A 19028-nucleotide genomic window follows, 5' to 3' on the forward strand; every position below is an offset into this window, starting at 1 on the left:
GGTCTAGGTTAGAGTCCCGGGTCAGCTGCCCACAGGGCAGAGGACTTGAAGGCGAGTGTCCTTCCTTTTGAGACCCTGTTCTTCTGTAGAGAAGAGTAAAGAGTATTTAACACCAGCAGGGCTCCTCAGGAGATCCATGGTCTTCTGGCATACAGTTCATGCTCAGTAAATGCTGTTTCTCCCCACGAGCACCAAACTTCCTCCCACATTTCTTCCCGGACACTGTGTTATGGTTTCTAGCCCATGTGCCGCTTTCTTTATTTAACCTCTAGCCTCTTCGAGCGTTAAGGTCTGTTGCTCTCTTCTTGGGGACTTTTTCCCCAGAAGTTTCAGTTTGTGAAGTGTTTTTCCGGGGAACTGCTGGTGTCACAGTGGACCAGAGACCCCTAGTGGAGTCAGGTCCTGTCACTGTCACTCAGCACTTCCAGGGCTTCCTCCCATGCAAATAATTTATTTTGGTCAAAGCAGAATCCAGTGTCTGACCCAGCGTGACCAGGGAAGGAATCATGTCTCCTACATTCAGGAAGTGGCTGTCACCAGCTGCCAGGTGCACCAGGCTCTGACTGGGACTGTGGATACCGAGGTGCACGGACACGGTGCCTGTCCTGGGTGTGACCCCCTTTAGGGGCTGAGTGAAGGAATGATGGAGACTTTCTACTTTCAAGGTGTTTATAGAAAACCTGTGTTAACTGGAAGATCTGCATTTAAATTTGTAAAGCCAAACCACGCCACAGAGGAGTATGACTGTCTCTGACATGGGATGCGTGTAGGTAGTTCTCTGCCTTCTGTCTCTGCCCACGAGTGGCAATAGTGTAACTGCAGTACCTGTACATGATGGATCTCACTACTTTATAGAGCTGGTCACTTTGTAAATGAGTCTTTGTAAGATACATGGGATTTAGTACAATCTTTTTTTAATTGACAAGGATCCAAAGGCACAGGGAGGCGATGGGCCTTACTCAAGGTTGTAGGACCCAGGGTCACCTGACCACCAGCTTGCAGCCTTCCTGCCGGACCCTCTCCTCTGCTGCAGTGAGCTGGTGACAGATGGATCCTGGATCCAGGTCCTTCTCACTTCATCACAGCTGTTTCCGTATTCGTCTTGCTTTTTAATTTCTTTCCTTCTTTATCTTCCTTATACTCACTAATTAGATTTGCTACTGATCTCAAGTCTCGTGCACTTCCTAGAAGCAGCCTTATCATATTAGTATAAAGAAATAGTATACTAATTGGGAACTTGAAGAAAACGTGAGGAAGGGGCTATTTCTAGAGTGCATGTGGGGTGAGGGATGCTGTGGCTCCCCGAGACCAACAACAGCAGGTAGTGGGAACCCCCCACCCCATGGGCCTGGAGGGGCAGGGCAAGAAGGGTGTATCGAGACCCTAGTGAGAGGTTTCTGTCTTCTGGGCAAACTCTGCAAGCCCAGTCCCTCCCCATGCCCCTGAGCACCCCTCCTCTTCAGAGCTCAGGACCCAGTCTTGACGGTGGCCTGGCCTTGGGCTGAGTCATCTTTGGAGTTTGGAACCCAGATTGTTGCTTGCCTTGCATGGACGATGAACAGTAGTGGAAAGAACATTTAACTTATGTACTTGTCCAAGTGACAGTCATACCAGAGGAGAAGCGAAGCTTCTTCAAAGCATTACTTTCTGCAAAGGCCCCAAATGCAAAATTTTCCAGTTGTGATGATGGGTAGAGAGTGAGTGGACTGCTAATTAATGAAATGTGCTTTAATGTGTAAAAACATAAACCTCACTAAAGCAACGTGTTGCCTAGCAATACTGGGTCTACCTTAAGTGATTTTGCTGTGAATTATCTCATCGGCTCTTCCTAACGAGCTTCTGGGGCCATTTCCCTTCATCACTCAAGTTAACTCATTCCGGGGAGGTGGAGTGGCTTGAACAAAGTCACCTGCAGTGTGGTCTCAGGCTGGGCTGCCAGTCGGCTGACCTAGTAAGTTCCGAGCACAGGCCCTCACACAGTTGTTGGGGCCATACGTGTTTTGGATCAAATTTAGTTGGACCCTGGAGAGGCAGTAATGTAGAATGCACCCGTCATAACACGTGCCCCAGTGCCGGAGGCAGCACTCCTAATCAAGCTCATTAATATTCATGCAAGAAAAGTGTGTAAATATTCAAAGAAAGTGAGATCACTCACGACCGTAAACAGCCTATGTCAGTACAAGGCAGGTTTTGCTGCCAATGGAGTTTGGATACAAACTTTAGAGGTTGAGGATTTTGAAATTATGGGTAAGGGGTGGCTTTCAGCGTCTCACTGTAGGAAATGGCAAACAATTTTTTTTCCCTTTTTCTGTTCATTTCTTCTTTTTTTTTTTTTTTTCCCATCAAAGTGAAAGGCAGGAGGATGAGGACAGCACACTGCTGTCCGGGCCCCGTGCTTGGTGCTGTGTCTCACAACCTCACTTTGTGACCACGTTCCTCCCTGGACGTGGCTGTTCTTCACTCCTTGCAGGTGAAGAAACCTAAGCTCAGGGAACTTGTCACCTCCCTAAGTTAACATTCAGTAAGTGTTGAAGCCAGAACTCACATCCAGGGCTCCGACACCCAAGGCCACAGTGTTCACCACTAGGTTTGACGGCAAAGGTCGTTTCTTGGGCCCCTCATCCCGGCTCCCAGAAAAGTAACCCACAAAATGTAGGTTCTTGGTAAATTATTAGTGAGTTGATGAACTCATGTGCTGGTGATTTGGGATCTGGGTTGAAATGGGGTGTTCAAATCTGTACTGTGGTTGGGATGGAGGTCTGATGAGGTTCAGAGACAGCACACTCAGACTCGGACTGTCACATGGGAGGGGTTATATATACATATATACATATATATATTAATTTCTTATAGCATAACTGTGTACATGAATGCAATCATGGGGTACAGTGTGCTGTTCTCATATGCATTTTGAAATACTCTCATCAAACTGGTTAAGATAACCTTCATGTCATTTTCTTAGTTATTGAGTTAAAACGTTCATACTCTGCTTTTAGAAAGATTCACTCGTACCCTTGTAAGATAAACCATAGGAAAGGTTATATTGTTATAATCACATCTGGGGCCACAGTCAAGGTCAGGGAGCAGCCAGCCTTGAAAGATACATGATCAGAGTTGGTGGCTGTGGGCCAGGCAGTGCTGGACTGGGCAGTACAGAAGGTGGATGACAGTGTGGCCATGGATGTAGGTGCAGTCAGAATCCCAGAAGAAGCACATTTCCTGTTGTCCTTTGGCCACTGGCACTGACCTTTTGATTTCATTTTTCTCTTCTAGGGAGACCGTGGAACACCTGGGATCCCTGGCTCTCCTGGCAGCCGCGGTGACCCAGGCGTGGGGGTTGCAGGCCCTCCCGTGAGTCCTTGTTCATTCGATTCTTGCTCTCACATCACACAGCCATTCCCTGCTTGCCCCCACTGGGGTGCATAGCCTGGGCCTCCCCGCTGGACACTCCTATCCTGACTGACCTGATAGTGGTCGCTGGTCCTCAAGACAGTGATGTGGCAGGTTCATGTGGTTGATGCAAGTGTTAAGGCCTAGACTCTACTTAGGAGAACAAGGATTTTGGAGGGACCAGTGCTTCTTAGACTTAAAAATGAGAGAACAAGGGGTGGTGCCTGTGGCTCAAAGGAGTAGGGCGCTGGCCCCATATACTGGTGGCAGGTTCAAACCTGGCCTTGGCCAAAAACTGCAAAAAAAAAAAAAAAAGAACAAAACTCATTAACATTAGAAAGAGACAAAAAAGAAAGACAGGGCAAACTTGGAGAAGCTCAGTCGAAACCAATGACATTGAGCTGGCGAGGGAAGGGGCACGAGGTAGGAGAAACTATGAGCTTTCACACATTTGAGGAAAAAAGAGAATTAATTGCCCTTGCTTTCCGTAAGTACTACAGGTGAGAAAATAAATGGAATCATGTCTCCAAAATAAAATCTATGAAGTGTTCCTCAAACTGTTAGTTTTAATGAATAATTCATGTCCATCTACTTGGTGTGAGTTTGCAGACTCCCTAGGGGTTTGGAGCCTTAAGAATTGCTAAGACCTTCGAGTTATAAGGGATCTTCAGGATCAATGCAGGCCAGGCCCTCGTCCAAGGGGAGGGTTGCTATCAATATCCTCACCCAGCCTCCACCCCATGCCTCTAGAAATAGAAGATGCTCTTCTTTCAAAGCCAGTCCATCTGGCTCTGGAATTTAAAAGTGTTTTTCCATACAGAATATGAATTGATTAGTTTATTTTCATTGAGGATAGAATTATGATCTTCTGTATCTTCCGCCTATCACTTTTCATTCTTCCCTCTGTGTCACAAAGAATGCTTCTCTCCTCTCCTCTGCTGAATACATAGCCTTCAGTACTCAGAGTCAATTTTCAATCTTGAAGACTTATCTTTATCAGTTTAGTCTCCTCCTTGCTAAAAACCCTATACCCACCTAATGCACCTTAAAATTACATTTACTTTTTTCTTAATAGCCATATCTTAGTTATTTAAAAGAAGTTCAAAACCTTGGACCAGGGGTCCTCAAATTTTTTAAACAGAGGGCCAGTTCACTGTCCCTCAGACCAGTGGAGGGCTGGACTGTGGGCCCCGGGATGAGTCGGCTGCTAAGCAGGACAAGCAGCAGCGGCAAAAACACCCAGTGGGCCAGATATATGTCCTAGGAGGGCTGCATGTGGCCCACAGACTGTAGTTTGAGGACGCCTGCCTTGGACTATCCAAATTACTCATTATTATTATTGTTGTTGTTTTTGTTATTTTAACGCAGAAGCACAGTCTAACGCTATCCTTATTAAATATCACCTGATATAAGCCAGAGGCAAGCATAGTCCAGTCTCCACCTGGTTTTGCATTTAAGAAATGAAGCCCACAACCAAGAATAAGAACAATATCATTCTTCACATATGACTCTCAAGGTATCTTTGAGATTCTTCAAAAAGGTCAGTGCCAGGAAGGACAGGGAAACACTTGTTGCTATATCACCCATAATGTCACTTGTAAAATGAAATAAAGTTCCCCTTGCATTCTTCTTTGGTTCTCTTATACCCACAGTAGCAGTTACTGGGCCTCTCACTCTCCCCATTCTCCTTTCTGCCCCCCACTCTCAAGCAAGCCTCATGGCCTCCATACAGACGTGGCCACTTCACTCCTGTCCACCCACTACCCATGGGGGCTCCTTTCAAGGTGGCAGGAAGGTGGCTCTTGTCTTCCTAGATGTCCCCAGAAACTATGGAAGGAGGCATGTGGAATCCTTTGGGGAATATCTAGTTTGACTAACCTGTTTTCCTTAAAAGAAATTCTCAGTTAACATTTCTGATGAAAAAACTCTCCACTTCTTTATATCAATTTTATACTTTTCCTTGGCTATTGTTTTTTGGTCTTTTATAACTGGAAGGAACAATATGGCAAAAGACGCAGTGAGGAAACACAGAAGTTCAATGTTACTTTTTCTGAAATCTTCACTCACATGGGGCTTGTGCTGCTGGTGGCGTGAAGGTTCTGACTCATGTAGGAACCACCTGACTGTTACAGGCAGACCTTAACCTGCTGTGGCCCCAATCACTCAACAAGGTTTCACATGTTCCCATCTGCTGCCAAGGATTCACTGTTATAGCCCTTACTCAGAGAGCCAGACAGGGAGGTGGGCACCCCACCCCTGCCCCCATGGAGGAGGCAGCTAAACTCCCTGTGAAATGTGTCCCTGCCCAAGTGATTGCACCTGGGAAGTAGTTGGCCCGCTCCAGTGAAGAGGCTGTAAATCAACTTTTAGTGTCTTTACTACCACTTGGACTTATTAAAAGCTTCCGTGGTGGATAAAACATTATTGAACTTTCATAAATCCTGTCCTTGGCCACCAGCCTAGGGTGCTAATGGCCTGGAATCTGTATGGAGGGTCCAAGGACATGCTGAGTGTAGATCTGAGGAGGAGGGGAAGATGGTGTCGGTGAAGGGGGGACACGTCAAGGTCATTGGGGATGCAGTGGCCTCTTTACAGGAACTTCGCCATTTGCTGAGCAGCCTGTGTCCAGCCCTGTGCTGGGCCTTACAGCATACTCAGTCCTGTGCGGGGTGGGTACAGCCTTTGGCTGAGGCTGGGAGCCCATGAAAGCAGCTTTGGGAACAGGATTCAAGGGCAAATTTATCTTGGAGATGATCTCAGAAATCACCACGTGGGCAGTAACAAAGTGAACAGAGCAAGGAGGAGAGTGAGGGACAGCGTGTTAATGTGCAGATGGCAGCTGCGGGCAGTGGGACTCACCTGTTCTGACGGCCCTGGCTGGTGACACGGTCCAGGCTCAGGGGTGTTGTGCACCTGGAGCAGCAAGCCGAGAGGTTTCTGTGCCAGCTCCTGGGGGTCTTTGGCTGAAGGCTGCTCTCCAGGGAGCTGGCTCCTGGGAGCTCTCAGCCTGCCCCGTGCTCTGGCCAAGCATCCTCCTGGGGCTACAGAGAGCCCCGGGCAGCTGCCTACAGCAGGGAACCTTGGGGTGGAATGTGTCCAGGAACCCCCTGGCAGGGTGTGTGGTGTGGGGCAGGGACTGGCATGTCTGCTACGCCACCGCTTTCCAGGCCAGCAACCTGCATTCCGGAGGTAAAGTGACTTGGCCAGGGCCACCTGGTCAGTCCAGGCCAGGGCCAGGATGCAGAGGACTTCCTTCCACAGCTCTGAAATTAGTCCTCTTTCTGCTATGTCACCTTGCCATGTGGCTTTGGCAGGATGGGCAGAATTTATCCATTTCCATTAAGAACCCTCAGAGAAGGTACATTAGGGCTGGATGTGGCTCTGAGTGACTCTGCACTTCATCCGTGGTGGGGCTGGGCCTCAAGGCCTTGGGTGTCAGGGCAGCACTGACCCCCTGGCAGGGCCCCCAGATGAGCTCTGCCTGCCGACCTCTGCACCAGCACCAGCAGGTCCGGGAACTGAACCGGTTGTTTGGGGTTCTGGCTTCCTGCTTCAAGATATTAACAAGCAAAAGAAACATCTCTTTAATCTTCAGGGTTTCTCTGATCTTCCTTTAGCAAGGTTTAAAATGCTTAAAACATGAGCCTACTTAGGACCTGGGACAGATCAAAGCGCTAAAGAGCCTCCTGACACCAGGAGCTTGGGGTCTGTAAGGATGGGGTTCCTGCTCACAGCCCCATAAGCCAGAACCCATTAGTTCCTGCCCTGGCCATCGGTTTCTGTGTGCTGTCTGATACGGGGACAGCTGTGGCTGCAGACCCCAATCTACAGCACATACCGAGCAATTCCACTTTGTCTTGTAATGTCACAACTTCCAGAATCACTGTTGGCACTTCATATAGGTCCCATGACAATGTTCAAGGTTAACACTATTGCACCAAATGTGAAAAGTCTGTGAGAAGCATAAGCAATCATGTTTATGCTTCATAAACATGAAGTTCGTGCAACAGTATTACACCAAATGTGAAAAGTCTGTGAGAAGCATAAGCGATCATGTTTGACTACAGTACGCAGTTTACTGGGGGACGCCTGCTCACACAGAGATGACAAGCGGCACGCGGGGTGTCAGATCGCGGCACACTGCAGCTCACCCAGAGCAGCAGCAGCAGTAGCAGGTGGCTGCAGGATTCCTGCAGTGTGGCTGGGCACAGTGGCTCACACCGATAATCCTAGCACCCTGGGAGACCGAGGTGGGCGGATTGCTTGAGCTCATGAGTTAGAGACCAGCCTGAGCCAGAGTGAGACCCCATTACTACTAAAAACAGAAAAAAAAAGATGAGGCAAGAGATTGTTTGAGCCCAAGAGTTGGAGATTACGGTGAACTATGACACCATGGCACTCCAGCTGGACAGCTTGAAACTCTGTCTCCAAAAAACAAAGCTCACAGTGTGGACTGCAGCTAATTTTATGCAGTTATGATTGAATAGTGCATCTGTACATTTACATTTCTCTCAGCTGCAAATGGCACTCTGTTCAGTCTATGTTTTGATGTATTTTAACTCTTGTGTTACACGTATGTGGTAATAAACACTAAAATAGGCCAGTATCTACATATATTTTATGCATCCATGGCATACGTGACCCTGAAATGTTCTTGTTATTTCTAGGCTAAGTGGGTCATCTCTGAGCTTTTTAAATTGTTATAAATTTCTCTCAAGTTTTCCAGTACATTTTTTAGAAAACAACAGCAACAAACTGCATGTATAAGTGGACCCACACAGTTCAAGCCTGTGTGGTTTGAGGGTCTGATGTCGTAATGGAAGGTCATGTGCACACAACGTCTGTGTACATGCACCACTGCTCCTGTGCACACGATGTCTGTGTACAGGCACCACTGCTCCTGCGTGGCTGGCTCCATGTCTGACCATTTGTTTTAATTCATGTCTTACCTCCCTTTTTTAGTCCAATTCCCTTGGTCATAAGAACCAGAGGACCACTCAGGCTGTCCCCAGAATCAGGCAGGCCAGCTTCCTCTAGACAGGAGAATCATAGACCGAGTCCCCCCATCTGGTCTGGTCACTGCTTGGTAGCACCAGACATTTGGCAGAGGTGACCCTCGGGCCCAGCCTCAGCCCTGCCCCAAGGCTGCTGCTCAGGAAATCCTCTCTCACCCTGCACAGTGGGCAGAGCTGGGCTCTGGCTGGGCTCCGTGGGCAAGGAGGGACTGAGGAGGGTGTGAAACAGCTCAGCACCTCCCAGGCTCCAGGCCTCCCCTGTGGCCTGTGTGTGACCAGGGGTTGCGCCTCCCACAGCTGGTGTTTGGATTAAAGTCTAATGGATAAAACAGAACAAAACAGCCTTTTTTTTTTTGGCCAGGGCTGGGTTTGAACCCACCACCTTTGGCATATGAGGCTGGCACCCTACTCCTTGAGCCACAGGTGCTGCCCAGCTTTTTTTTTTTTTTTTTAATTAAATCATAGCTGTGTACGTTAATTATGAGGTACAATGTGCTGGTTTTATATACAATTTGAAATTCTTGTACCAGATTGTTTATTGCAGCCCAATTCATAGTTGCTAAGTCATGGAAGAAGCCCAAGTGCCCATTGACCCATGAATGGATCAAGAAATTGTGGTATACACAATGGAATATTATGTAGCCTTAAAGAAAGATGGAGACTCTTTCATGTTTACATGGATGGAGCTGGAACATATTCTTCTTAGCAAAAATGGAAGAAAAAGTATCCAATGTACTCAGCCCTACTTTGAAACCAATTTATAGCTTTCATATGAAAACTATAACCCAATTATACCCAAGAATATGGGGAAAGGGGAAAGGGAGGGGAAGGGAGGAGGGAGGGTAATTGGTGGGATCACACCTATCTTGCATCTTACAAGGATACATGCAAAATTTTATTTTTATTTTATTCCCCTGATGATTAGTGACACTGAGCATTTTTTCATGTGTTTATTAGTAATTTCTTCTTTTGAAAACCTTCTATTTGTGCCTTTTGCCCACGTTTTAATTTTCTTGCTGATATGCTTGAGTTCCATGTAGATTCCAATATTAACCCTTTGTCAGATGTATAGTTTTCAAATATTTTCTCCCATTTTGCAGGCTGTCCACTTGCTGTATTGATTATCTCCTTTGCTGTGATGTTGTATAATCAAACACCATTTATTTATTTTTGTTGTTTCTGTGATCACCTTTGGGGTCTTTGCCTAGGCCAATATCTAGAAGTGTTTTTCTTGTATTCTAGAATTCTTACGGATGCTTGCCTTCCATTTAAGTCTTTTGTCCATTTTGAGTTAATTTTCGTGAGTAGTGTGATATAGGGGTCATGTTTCATTCTCCTGCACGCAGCTGCCCAGTGTCCTGAGTAGCTCTTCTCTGCCCCATGGGCATTGTTGTCTGATTTGTCAAAGATTTGATGTGCAAGGTTCCCACCAATTAGCACATCAAGCATTGCAAATTGATGCTGGTCTGGTCCTATTAGCTTTGCCTTTTGTAGCTGAAGAGAAGTGAAACATTTCCATGGAGAAACATTCCCTCACTTACTATTTGGATACCCAGTGGTACAGTACACAGGGTAGGCGGAATATAAATGCTGGGTTTTTCCCATTCCTTGTTTTCAAATAATGACGTGGTTCCCTAGGATCTTGCAAAGGTGACCAAAAGATGTTTGTAAGGTAATGGTTTCATAGCTGGGCTCTCTATTCAGTTCCATTGATCTGTGTCAGTTTTTGTACCAAGGCCATGCTATTTTGATTGTTATAGCCTTATCCAATTGTTTGAAATCTGATAATGTGATACATCCAGATTTGATTTTTGTCTTTTTATTTGTTTGTTTTCTTAAGATTACTTTGCTATTTGCACTTTTTCCTGGTTCAAATATAGTATAGAATTTTTTTTTCTAGATGTGTGAAATATGCCATTGGTATTTTGATGGGTATTGTGTTAAGTCTATAAATCACTTTGAGTTGTATGCACAGTTTAAACTTATTGATTCTACTGATACAAGATCATGGTATGTTTTTCATTCATTTGGGTCCTCTGCAGTTTTTTCCTTTAGTGTTTTATAGTTCTTGAAGAGGTCTTCACCTCCTGGTTAAGTGTCTTCCTGGGTATTTTATTTTCCTTGTAGCTATTGTGAATGGTACTCAATCTTTGCCTTGACTCTCAATTTGACTGTTATTGGTATATAGAAATGCTACTGATTTATATACATTGATTTTATAACCCAAGACTTTGCTGAATTTATTTATCTATTCCAAGAATCTCTTGATGGAGTCTTTGGGGTTTCCCAGATACAAGATCATATCATCAATGAGAAGCAATATCTGGACCTGTTTTATTTTGTATGTGTCATCCTTCTGTAGTTTTCTCTTATTTGAATTAAGATCCAAATAAACAGATAGAAATTGGTTGATTTTTTAATGTTTTCTTAATTTATAGATTTCCCCTACATTCTTTTTTTTCCTTTTGTAATTTATTCATTGATGGAACTGGTTTTTTGTTTGTTTGTTTGTTTGTTTGTTTGTTCATTTTTTTTTTTTATTACATAGAGATTTCCACACTCTGGAACTTGCTAATTTAATAGCTTAACACATACCTCTGTCCCTGTGCTTCCTATAAATTAGTACTTAGGCCTGGAGGCTTGATCTGATTGTGGTTTGATGTTGTTGGCAAGACTTCACAGGTGGCATGTTCTTCCATGGGGAGGCACGAGACGGGGTGGAGCCACTCTCTGTGATATGATCACCCTGTGATGTGCAAGGTTCCCACCAATTAGCACATCAAGGATTGCAAATCGATGCTGGTCTGGTCCTATTAGCTTTGCCTTTTGTAGCTGAAGAGAAATGAAACATTTCCATGGAGAAATGTTCCCTTGCTTACTATTTGGATACCCAGCAGTACAGTATACAGGGTAGGCGGAATATAAATGCTGGGTCTTTCCCATTCCTTGTTTTCAAATAATGATGTGGTTCCCTAGGATCTTGCAAAGGTGACCAATTAGATGTTTGTTTGTTCTAAATATAATGTCAGCATATGGACCTAACACATTCAGTGTGTTCCAAGTTGCTACAGGCCTGCATGCAGTCTGATGCTCTCTGGCATTAGAGAGCTCTGGCATGACAAGGTGTCACTGTTTTGTCACATACATTCCTTGTCCAGATCTCTGACTACTGTTTCTTCAAAAAGTTATGGTACTTCTTCTTCATAGAAACTGGTGTCAGAGGCCAAATCCTGGGCTTTAGGGTAAAGTGGCTCATGAACAAACATACCAGCGAACGTAGTTTTGATTAAGAGGGTTGTAATTGTTGAAAACATATTTAGACTTTAGATATGGGGCGTATATTAGAAAGTTATTGCACAATTTCCCTTCTTCCTTAGTACACCTTTGTATTTCTGCAGACCAGAAAAGGACAGAAGGTTCAGAACTGAAGGAGCAGTTCCCTCTTCCTCCTTCCATGCACACAAACTGCCTAGATAGACAAGCCTCAGAATAAAATTCAGAGGATAGTTCACAATGCCAGGTTCACTAATAAATAAATAAATAAATAAGATTTAGAAGAGCAAATATACAGCCTTGGGACAGAAAAGTCCTTTAGTAAGACATAAAAGGGAGAGATTTGGAGATTTCAAAAGAAATGTAATCTTCACAACAAAGATGACTTTATAGCCTGGGTGCAGTGACTTGTAATCCCAGTGACTTTGGGAGGATCACTTGAGTTGGGAGTTCAAGACCAGCCTGGGCAACATAGAAAGACCCCGACCTCTACCAAATAAATAAATTGAGATCATAAAAAAAGCAGGATAAGGAAATAGTCAAAGAAATGCCTTTTCTGGGTCAGCACTGCCCACTTCTCCACTTGCAGCACCCTCTTTTATTTCTGATAATACCAGGCAAGGTGGCACTCTAGCTTTGTATTAGGGTGGAGAAAAGTGAAGGTCAGAGATTGACTAAATAGCTTGCTTATTAGGTCAAACAGTGAATCATTGGTAATGCTAAGATTCAACATGTTTTAAAAAGCCAAAGTGGATTTTAGATTAAATGACTTCAGAAAGGAATTTGGAACCTAGTCTGATAAATAAGTTAAACGCTTGCAACGGGTCATGGACTTTAATTAGAAGATGGCATGATGGCAGTGCCAGGCAGCACCCTGTCCCTTATGCCCTTTCAGTAAGGACTGAGCAGGCAGCTTCCTGAGAGCTGCTCTGACAGCACACAGGTTACCAGCTTGTATGTGGTCTCTATGGGCACTGATTCCCACCTTGACAGAACGTGGAGAGACACGGTTGAGGTCAAGTGAACCAGGGGTGGATTTCTGCCTCCTCTGTAAGTTACTTAATGGCTTCTAGCTTCAGTTTCTCCATCCATAGCAAACGGATGTAAATTGCACCCAGGTCACAGGCTTCTAGTAGGGGGTAAAGTGAAATTCTCTGTGCATGAAGTGACCAGGACCAGTCTTGGCTTATAGATCAGGAGCTGGAAGCCCCCTTCTCTTTGAATTTTCCTAGACAGCCCTGCTTCTGTGTGCATGACTGTCTGAATTATTTCTGAAATGGATGGAATTCTGATAGATACATACAGAAATACGGGGATTGGAGTGGGGGCAGGAAGAGAGAGAGAGAAGCTGTAATGTCTAGATCCCGAAAGTACTAAATATGCTGTTATTTTATTTTCAGGTCATTTGTTTAACACAAAATAACATTTGCCACGACTTTTAAGGGTGATTCTTCCTAGAAACTCCTGTTCTATGTCATTTGTAAATTTATTTAATCTGGCTAGAACTTAGTTTTAATGACTTTATGTTTCTATTTCCTAAACTCCTCTCTGTTGCCTTTTGACATCAACTAGATCATTTTTTATAATGCCATGTTGTTTTCTCAGGGTTGTATTTCTTATTTTATATATTTAGTTATTTTTTATTAAATCATAGCAGTGTACATTAATACTATCATGGGGTACAGTGTACTGTTTCTGTATACAATGTGAAATACTTTCATCTGACTGGTTAACACACCCTTCATGTCATTTTCTTAGTTATTGTGTGAAGACATTTATATTCTACATTTAGAGAGATTCACTTGTACCCTTATAGGATGAACCATAGCCAATCACCCTCCCTCCACACACCCTCCATCCTCTCCTCTCCCCATGTTCCTGGGCTAAAATTGGGTTATAGCGTTCCTATGAAAGCTATAAATTAGTTTCATAGTAGGGCTGAGTAAATTGGATACTTTTTCTTCCATTCTTGGGATACTTTGCTAAGAAGAATGTTTTCCAGCTCCATCCCTAGGTTATGGAAGAAGCCCAAGAGCCCATCGATCCAGGAATGGGTCAATAAATCGTGGTATATGTATACCATGGAATACTATGCAGCCATTAAGAAAGATGGAGACTTTACCTCCTTCATATTTACATGGATGGAGCTGGAAAATATTAAGTTATTTTGACTAGATCATGTTCATTACCTGCACTGACTGTGCTACCATCTGAAGTTCATGAGAACTCCAATTCTAACTTGTCATGTCCAGTGACACTCTTGTGGTAGACAGTTTTATAATTTGAGATTGTGAGTTCTTGTCCTTTGAGATCATATCTGTGAAGGCTGCTCTACTCAGAGGTGATTTTCTGGGTGCCCAGAAATTGATTTGTGTGTATTTATTGGCTTTGAGCTGAAACTTTGCAGGGCTTATGTTTCCGAGCTCCCAGTTAGCTGCCAAGACTGGCCTCTGGGGGTGAATTCTCCAGGGAGGCTTTTCTTCCTTATGCCCCTTCCCCGCTAGGCAAAGACAGATGAGTTTCTTTGACACCTTTTCTTTCTCTACCCTTAGCTTTCCTGTCCACCCTTATATAGAAAGCCCTTGGACCTGTTATAGCCTCTTGAAGGTCCTGCCTTTACTTAGTGTTCTGAGTTTCACCCTCCTGGTCAATGAGACTCCAGCTTCATCTCCTGTCTCTGTACAACCTTCAGGACCTCGCTTTCCTCTGGGACAGATCTTGGTGGGTTTGGGGGCTACTTATCATGGTCCCTTCCTCTAGATCTTTGGAGATCCCTACTTTCTCCAGTGCTCAGCTGTTCACTTACAACAACGCTTGTTCACTTTTGTCAGGCACTTCTGGGGCATATTAGTGGGCAGCTGTCAGGTTACCTGGTCCATCCCAATGCATGGCCGTAGCACCATGAGGTGTGAGGTTCGTTCTTTCCTCACCTCTTTTTCTGCTGAACAAGAGCAGGAGGTGGGACAACCCCACCTGGCCAGCAACTCCTGGCATGGCTCGGGCAGTATCTGTCTCCTCCGAGCCTTGGTTTGGTCATCAGTGAGCAGGGATGACTGCAGTTGACCCTCCAGGTCTCCTTGTGCTTTAAGGTTTTAATTGTGGGAAATGCCGCATGTTTTGGTCTCATCTGCTGTGTGTTCACAGTTCTCAGGGCACTTGCTGGGTGCTGGAGAACATGGTAAGAATGCAGGCTTGGCACCCACTGCTCAGTGGTCAGTCTCTTCCTTGGAGAAGAGAGATGGCCAACAGGCGATGACAGTGCTGGGCATTCAGCCCCAGACAGGGTGTGTGAATGGGCTGAGGCCACATCCACTAGGCACTCTGAGAAAAGGCAGGGAAGACTTTCCAAGGGCTGAGATGTCTGAAGTAAGAACCAAAGTATGGCAAGAACATTGGATGGAAGGTCAGGACAGAGTCTTCATGGAGCAGCACCAGTGGAGCAGGGGCACAGGGCACAGGGCACAGGCAGTTGTGCTCCCTCTGGGACCTGGGACTGCATGTGAGGCTTCTAGCTGGTCCAGGAACAGTCTAAGTATAGTATCTGGAAGTCAAATTCCAGGTAGGCCCAGGTCTAGGCACACTTGGAGGCTGGCAGACCCATGTCTGTGTGTATGCGTGTGCACCCTTTGTAGGAGCAGAGTGCAATACCACTGTGACCTCAGCCACGCAGGCCACGCTGGGGAGCACGGCCCTAGTGTGCCCCCAGCCCGTCCTGAGCTGGGAGAACCAGTGCATGCCTAAGGGGTTATCCTTTGGGGAAGCTGGGACTGCTGGGTTTAAGCCCACAGTGGAGCTACACACTAGACTTGGGCCCAGGTGTCAGGAGCCACGTGTGACAAGGATAGCATGGAGCCAGTCCAGGGGCACCCTGGAGGGGGTTCCAGGGAGAGCTCTGTGAGCAGAATTTGTAGCCAGCTGGTGGGGGAGAGTGTGGCAGCCCAGCCCAGAGATGGGAGGAAGTTAGCCACTCCCCTAGGACAAGTAGACACCCGGCGGAGGCACAAACAGAACGGCAGGTTTAGGGGAGCGTTTCATACCAACTTTCCTTATGTGTTTGCTTGTTTGTTTGTTTCCTAGGGCCCTTCTGGACCCCCAGGAGAAAAAGGTTCCCAGGTACAGTATGCTTTAAATAAAGGGCTGGGATCTGCGGGAGGGAGGAATCCTGCTCTTACCAAAGCAGTTTTGAATTGGAAGTATCTAAAACTAAAGTCGTTTTTGAAAACTCCTGACATCATTAAACAGGGAAGTCGCTCTGAAATCTGAGCACTGGAACAGGATTTGAGGGATGCCGTGAGCAGCCAGGCGCGGTGGGGCTGTTTAACCGGCAGACCATTTCATATTCGGGCAAACTGATACCACCTTTGCATTTTGGTATCTCTCCATCACAGAAGGACTGAATTTAATCAAATTGCCAGAAGAACCAATTTTTGAATTCTGACTTCACCACCCCAACTACACAGCCACAGGCCACGAGGGGGTTTCTTTTAATCTGTAAGGCATGCAAGACCCATGAGTCACTGGCGAGACTGAGAGACTCATTTTATTTTATTTTTGTTATTTTTTTTTTTATTAAATCATAGCTGTGTACATTAATGCAGTCATGGGGTACAGTGTGCTGGGTTTATATATTTTATTTTTTTTAATGTAAATGTTACATTTTCTTTTTTAATTAAAACATAACTGTGTAGATTAATTCATTTATGGGGCACAATGTGCTGATTTTATATACAATTCGGAATGCTTACATCTAACCAGTTAACATTTTATGTTAAAAGACAGTGCTCAGAGGGATTTGTTCTTAGGAGCAGCACAGCTGATGATCGCAGATACATGTATTTATGAGAAGAATGTGAATTCCTACAACGTTGCCCTGCTGGGGTGGAGCGGCACATTAGCAGCTGAGACAGCGTTGTGCCCTATGCCCTGTGTGCATACTTTAAATTGCCTTCATTCATAGGATTTTTTAATTAAGGACAGGGATTTTTATACCTGTTTTTATAGATAAGGAAATTGAGGCCCAGAGCAGGGAATTGATAGACAAGATCTCAGCAAGTGCAACAGGGGCGAGGTGAGGCGGGCAGGGCTCCGAGTGGGAAGGTGGGTGAGCCCGCAGGTCTACCCAGGCCCAAGAGAGGCAGGGTCAGCTGCAGAACTGCACGGTCCCCACCCGCCAGGTCGGACAGTTCCCTCTTGCAGATCTTTTTAAGGAAAAGTCTTATAGGAAAACCATCCATGATGAAAGATATCTGTACCATTTCCTGATGTTTTCCAGAAAATGTCAACAAAATGGGAATGATTTTCTCATAAAGTACAGTGAGTGTGCTGAGCACTCCCCTGAGTCTCACCCAGAGAATCTTGCTCAGCTCCTTATCCACAGGCCAGAGTGGTGAGCGGGTCTGAGCTGGGCCGTCTCATGGCTGGGGCTGTTCCTTCCACCAAAGCAAGGGGCCTCCAGATGGGGAGTCCCCAGGTGTGGAGCAAAGCTTCTCCAGAGCATTCTCTCTGGGTTTTGAGCCCATCCACTTCCACAGGGCACAGGGGATGAGCAAGCTCGGAGCAGGGGTCTTTCAGCCCCCGCGATGCACTGGATTCCTCATAACAACACGCCATTTGTGCAGTGACAGCCAACTACTGCCAAGGAGGGAGAGGCTGCATTTGCTCGGAATTTTATGGGGTGTCTTATCTTCTTTTTCATCAGGGATCACGAGGCTTACCGGGGTTCCCTGGCCCCCAGGGCCCAGCTGGCCAGGATGTGAGTATAGAGAAATGGTGGGTTCAGGGGAGGTTCTGGAAGCTCACCCCCATCTCCTGGCCTCTCTTGACCATGTGGCCAGCTCTGCAGCTCAGTGAAGGATTTCCAGGAAGCCCCATGGGCATGATTTTAACTTTAATTTTGTGTTATCTACTTTTATGTCTTATGCTTTTGTGTTTGTGTTATGCTTTCAGAAACATTTATACTCCTGGGTATCACACACCATGTTTCCAATTTCTTGGTCAACTTTGCATGTAGCTAGCCGGTCAGTTCTGCTCGGGTCAGGCATGACCTAAGAGAGGACTTGTTCTTGAACCTTCCCTAGAGCAACTCTCCCTTCAAGGGAATTCCAGACTAAGCTGATGCTCATTGAGCATGCATTACTGCCCACATTGTGACAATGACAGTCATCTCCATTATCTAGCTTTTGCTCAGATGTGTCTGAGCTCCAGGAAAGCAGGGATCATGTGTCTTATGGGTCTGTAGGCCCTCGGTGCCTAGTAGCATGACAGATGCATAGCAGTTGCTCAGTTCAAACCCATTGACCAAGTAGATAATTGACAACCATGCCAAAGCTGCTGGCACCAGTACGCAGTGTATTTAATTGCATAGACATACCTCTTTCCACCTCTAGTTTCAGTTCATTATAAGAAGGAATAATAGGCCAGGTGCAGTGTCTCATGCCTATGATCTCAGCCCTCAGGGAGGCTGAGGCAGGTAGATTCCCGGACCAGCCTGAGCAAGAGTGAGACCCTATCTCTATTAAAAATAGAAAAACTAGCTGGGCATTGTGGCAGGTGCCTATAGTTCCAACAACTCCAGAGGCTGAGGCAAGAGGATCAGAGGATCACTTGACCCCAGGAATTTGAGGTTGCTGTGAGCTATGATGCCATGATATTCTACCCAGGGCTGCAGAGTAAGACTCTGTCCCCCTACCCGCCCCCCCCCCTCAAAAAAAAGAAGGAACAGTAGAAACTCTTCCCTTGCTTGGAGTATATCTCAAAAAGGAAGTTAGACTCTAAATCCTATCTCGCTCACTGTCAACATTACATTCTTATAGCCAGTTCAGTAGAAGTACTCTCCTCCCAGGCAGAGCTGCCCTTCTCTTGCCTTTGAAAGAAGACTGGGGCATTTTAAGACAGGTGTGTGTGTGCGTGCATACTTGTACGTGCTTTGCGTGCGTGAGTTGATTTTAGTTTTGTGTTTAAAGTAGGAGGCAAGAGGGACGGCTCACTGTTCTAAGCATTTCCCACTGTTACATGTTTCCTAGGAAGGCTTGGTTATTCAGCTCAGATCGGAAAACATGAATTTTTCTTGGTGTGAGTCCTTATGGTTTGGTGATTCATTTCCCACTGATTTATCCTTGGCTGACACAGAACTTGGCAGAGCAGATGGCCGGAGTGCCTCCGGCTCGTGTGCTTACCACCGTTAATGTCCCTTCCTTTCCTCTTTCAGGGTGCACCCGGAAACCCTGGAGAAAGAGGCCCTCCTGGCAAACCGGTATGTCATCTTACGGTGCTGGGTGGATATTGACTGGGGGGCAGGTGGGTGGATATTGACTGGGGGGCAGCTGGGTGGATATTGACTGGGGGGCAGCT

At 45.7% G+C, this 19028-nt stretch overlaps 1 protein-coding gene across 1 annotated transcript in view; it reads left to right on the forward strand.

Annotated features, from left to right (window-relative positions):
• COL22A1 (collagen type XXII alpha 1 chain) overlaps positions 1–19028 on the forward strand; it is a 249321-nt gene that overhangs the window by 160156 nt on the left and 70137 nt on the right. Inside the window, exons 39-42 of the mRNA XM_023514966.1 lie at positions 3274–3351; positions 15756–15791; positions 17377–17430; positions 18886–18930. Of these exons, the coding sequence (XP_023370734.1) occupies positions 3274–3351; positions 15756–15791; positions 17377–17430; positions 18886–18930 (213 nt within the window). The remainder of the gene's footprint in view (positions 1–3273; positions 3352–15755; positions 15792–17376; positions 17431–18885; positions 18931–19028) is intronic.

Source organism: Otolemur garnettii, unplaced genomic scaffold (genome assembly GCF_000181295.1).
Source record: "Otolemur garnettii isolate 467f Iridium unplaced genomic scaffold, OtoGar3 scaffold00062, whole genome shotgun sequence".
In the NCBI taxonomy this organism is placed as follows: domain Eukaryota; kingdom Metazoa; phylum Chordata; class Mammalia; order Primates; family Galagidae; genus Otolemur; species Otolemur garnettii.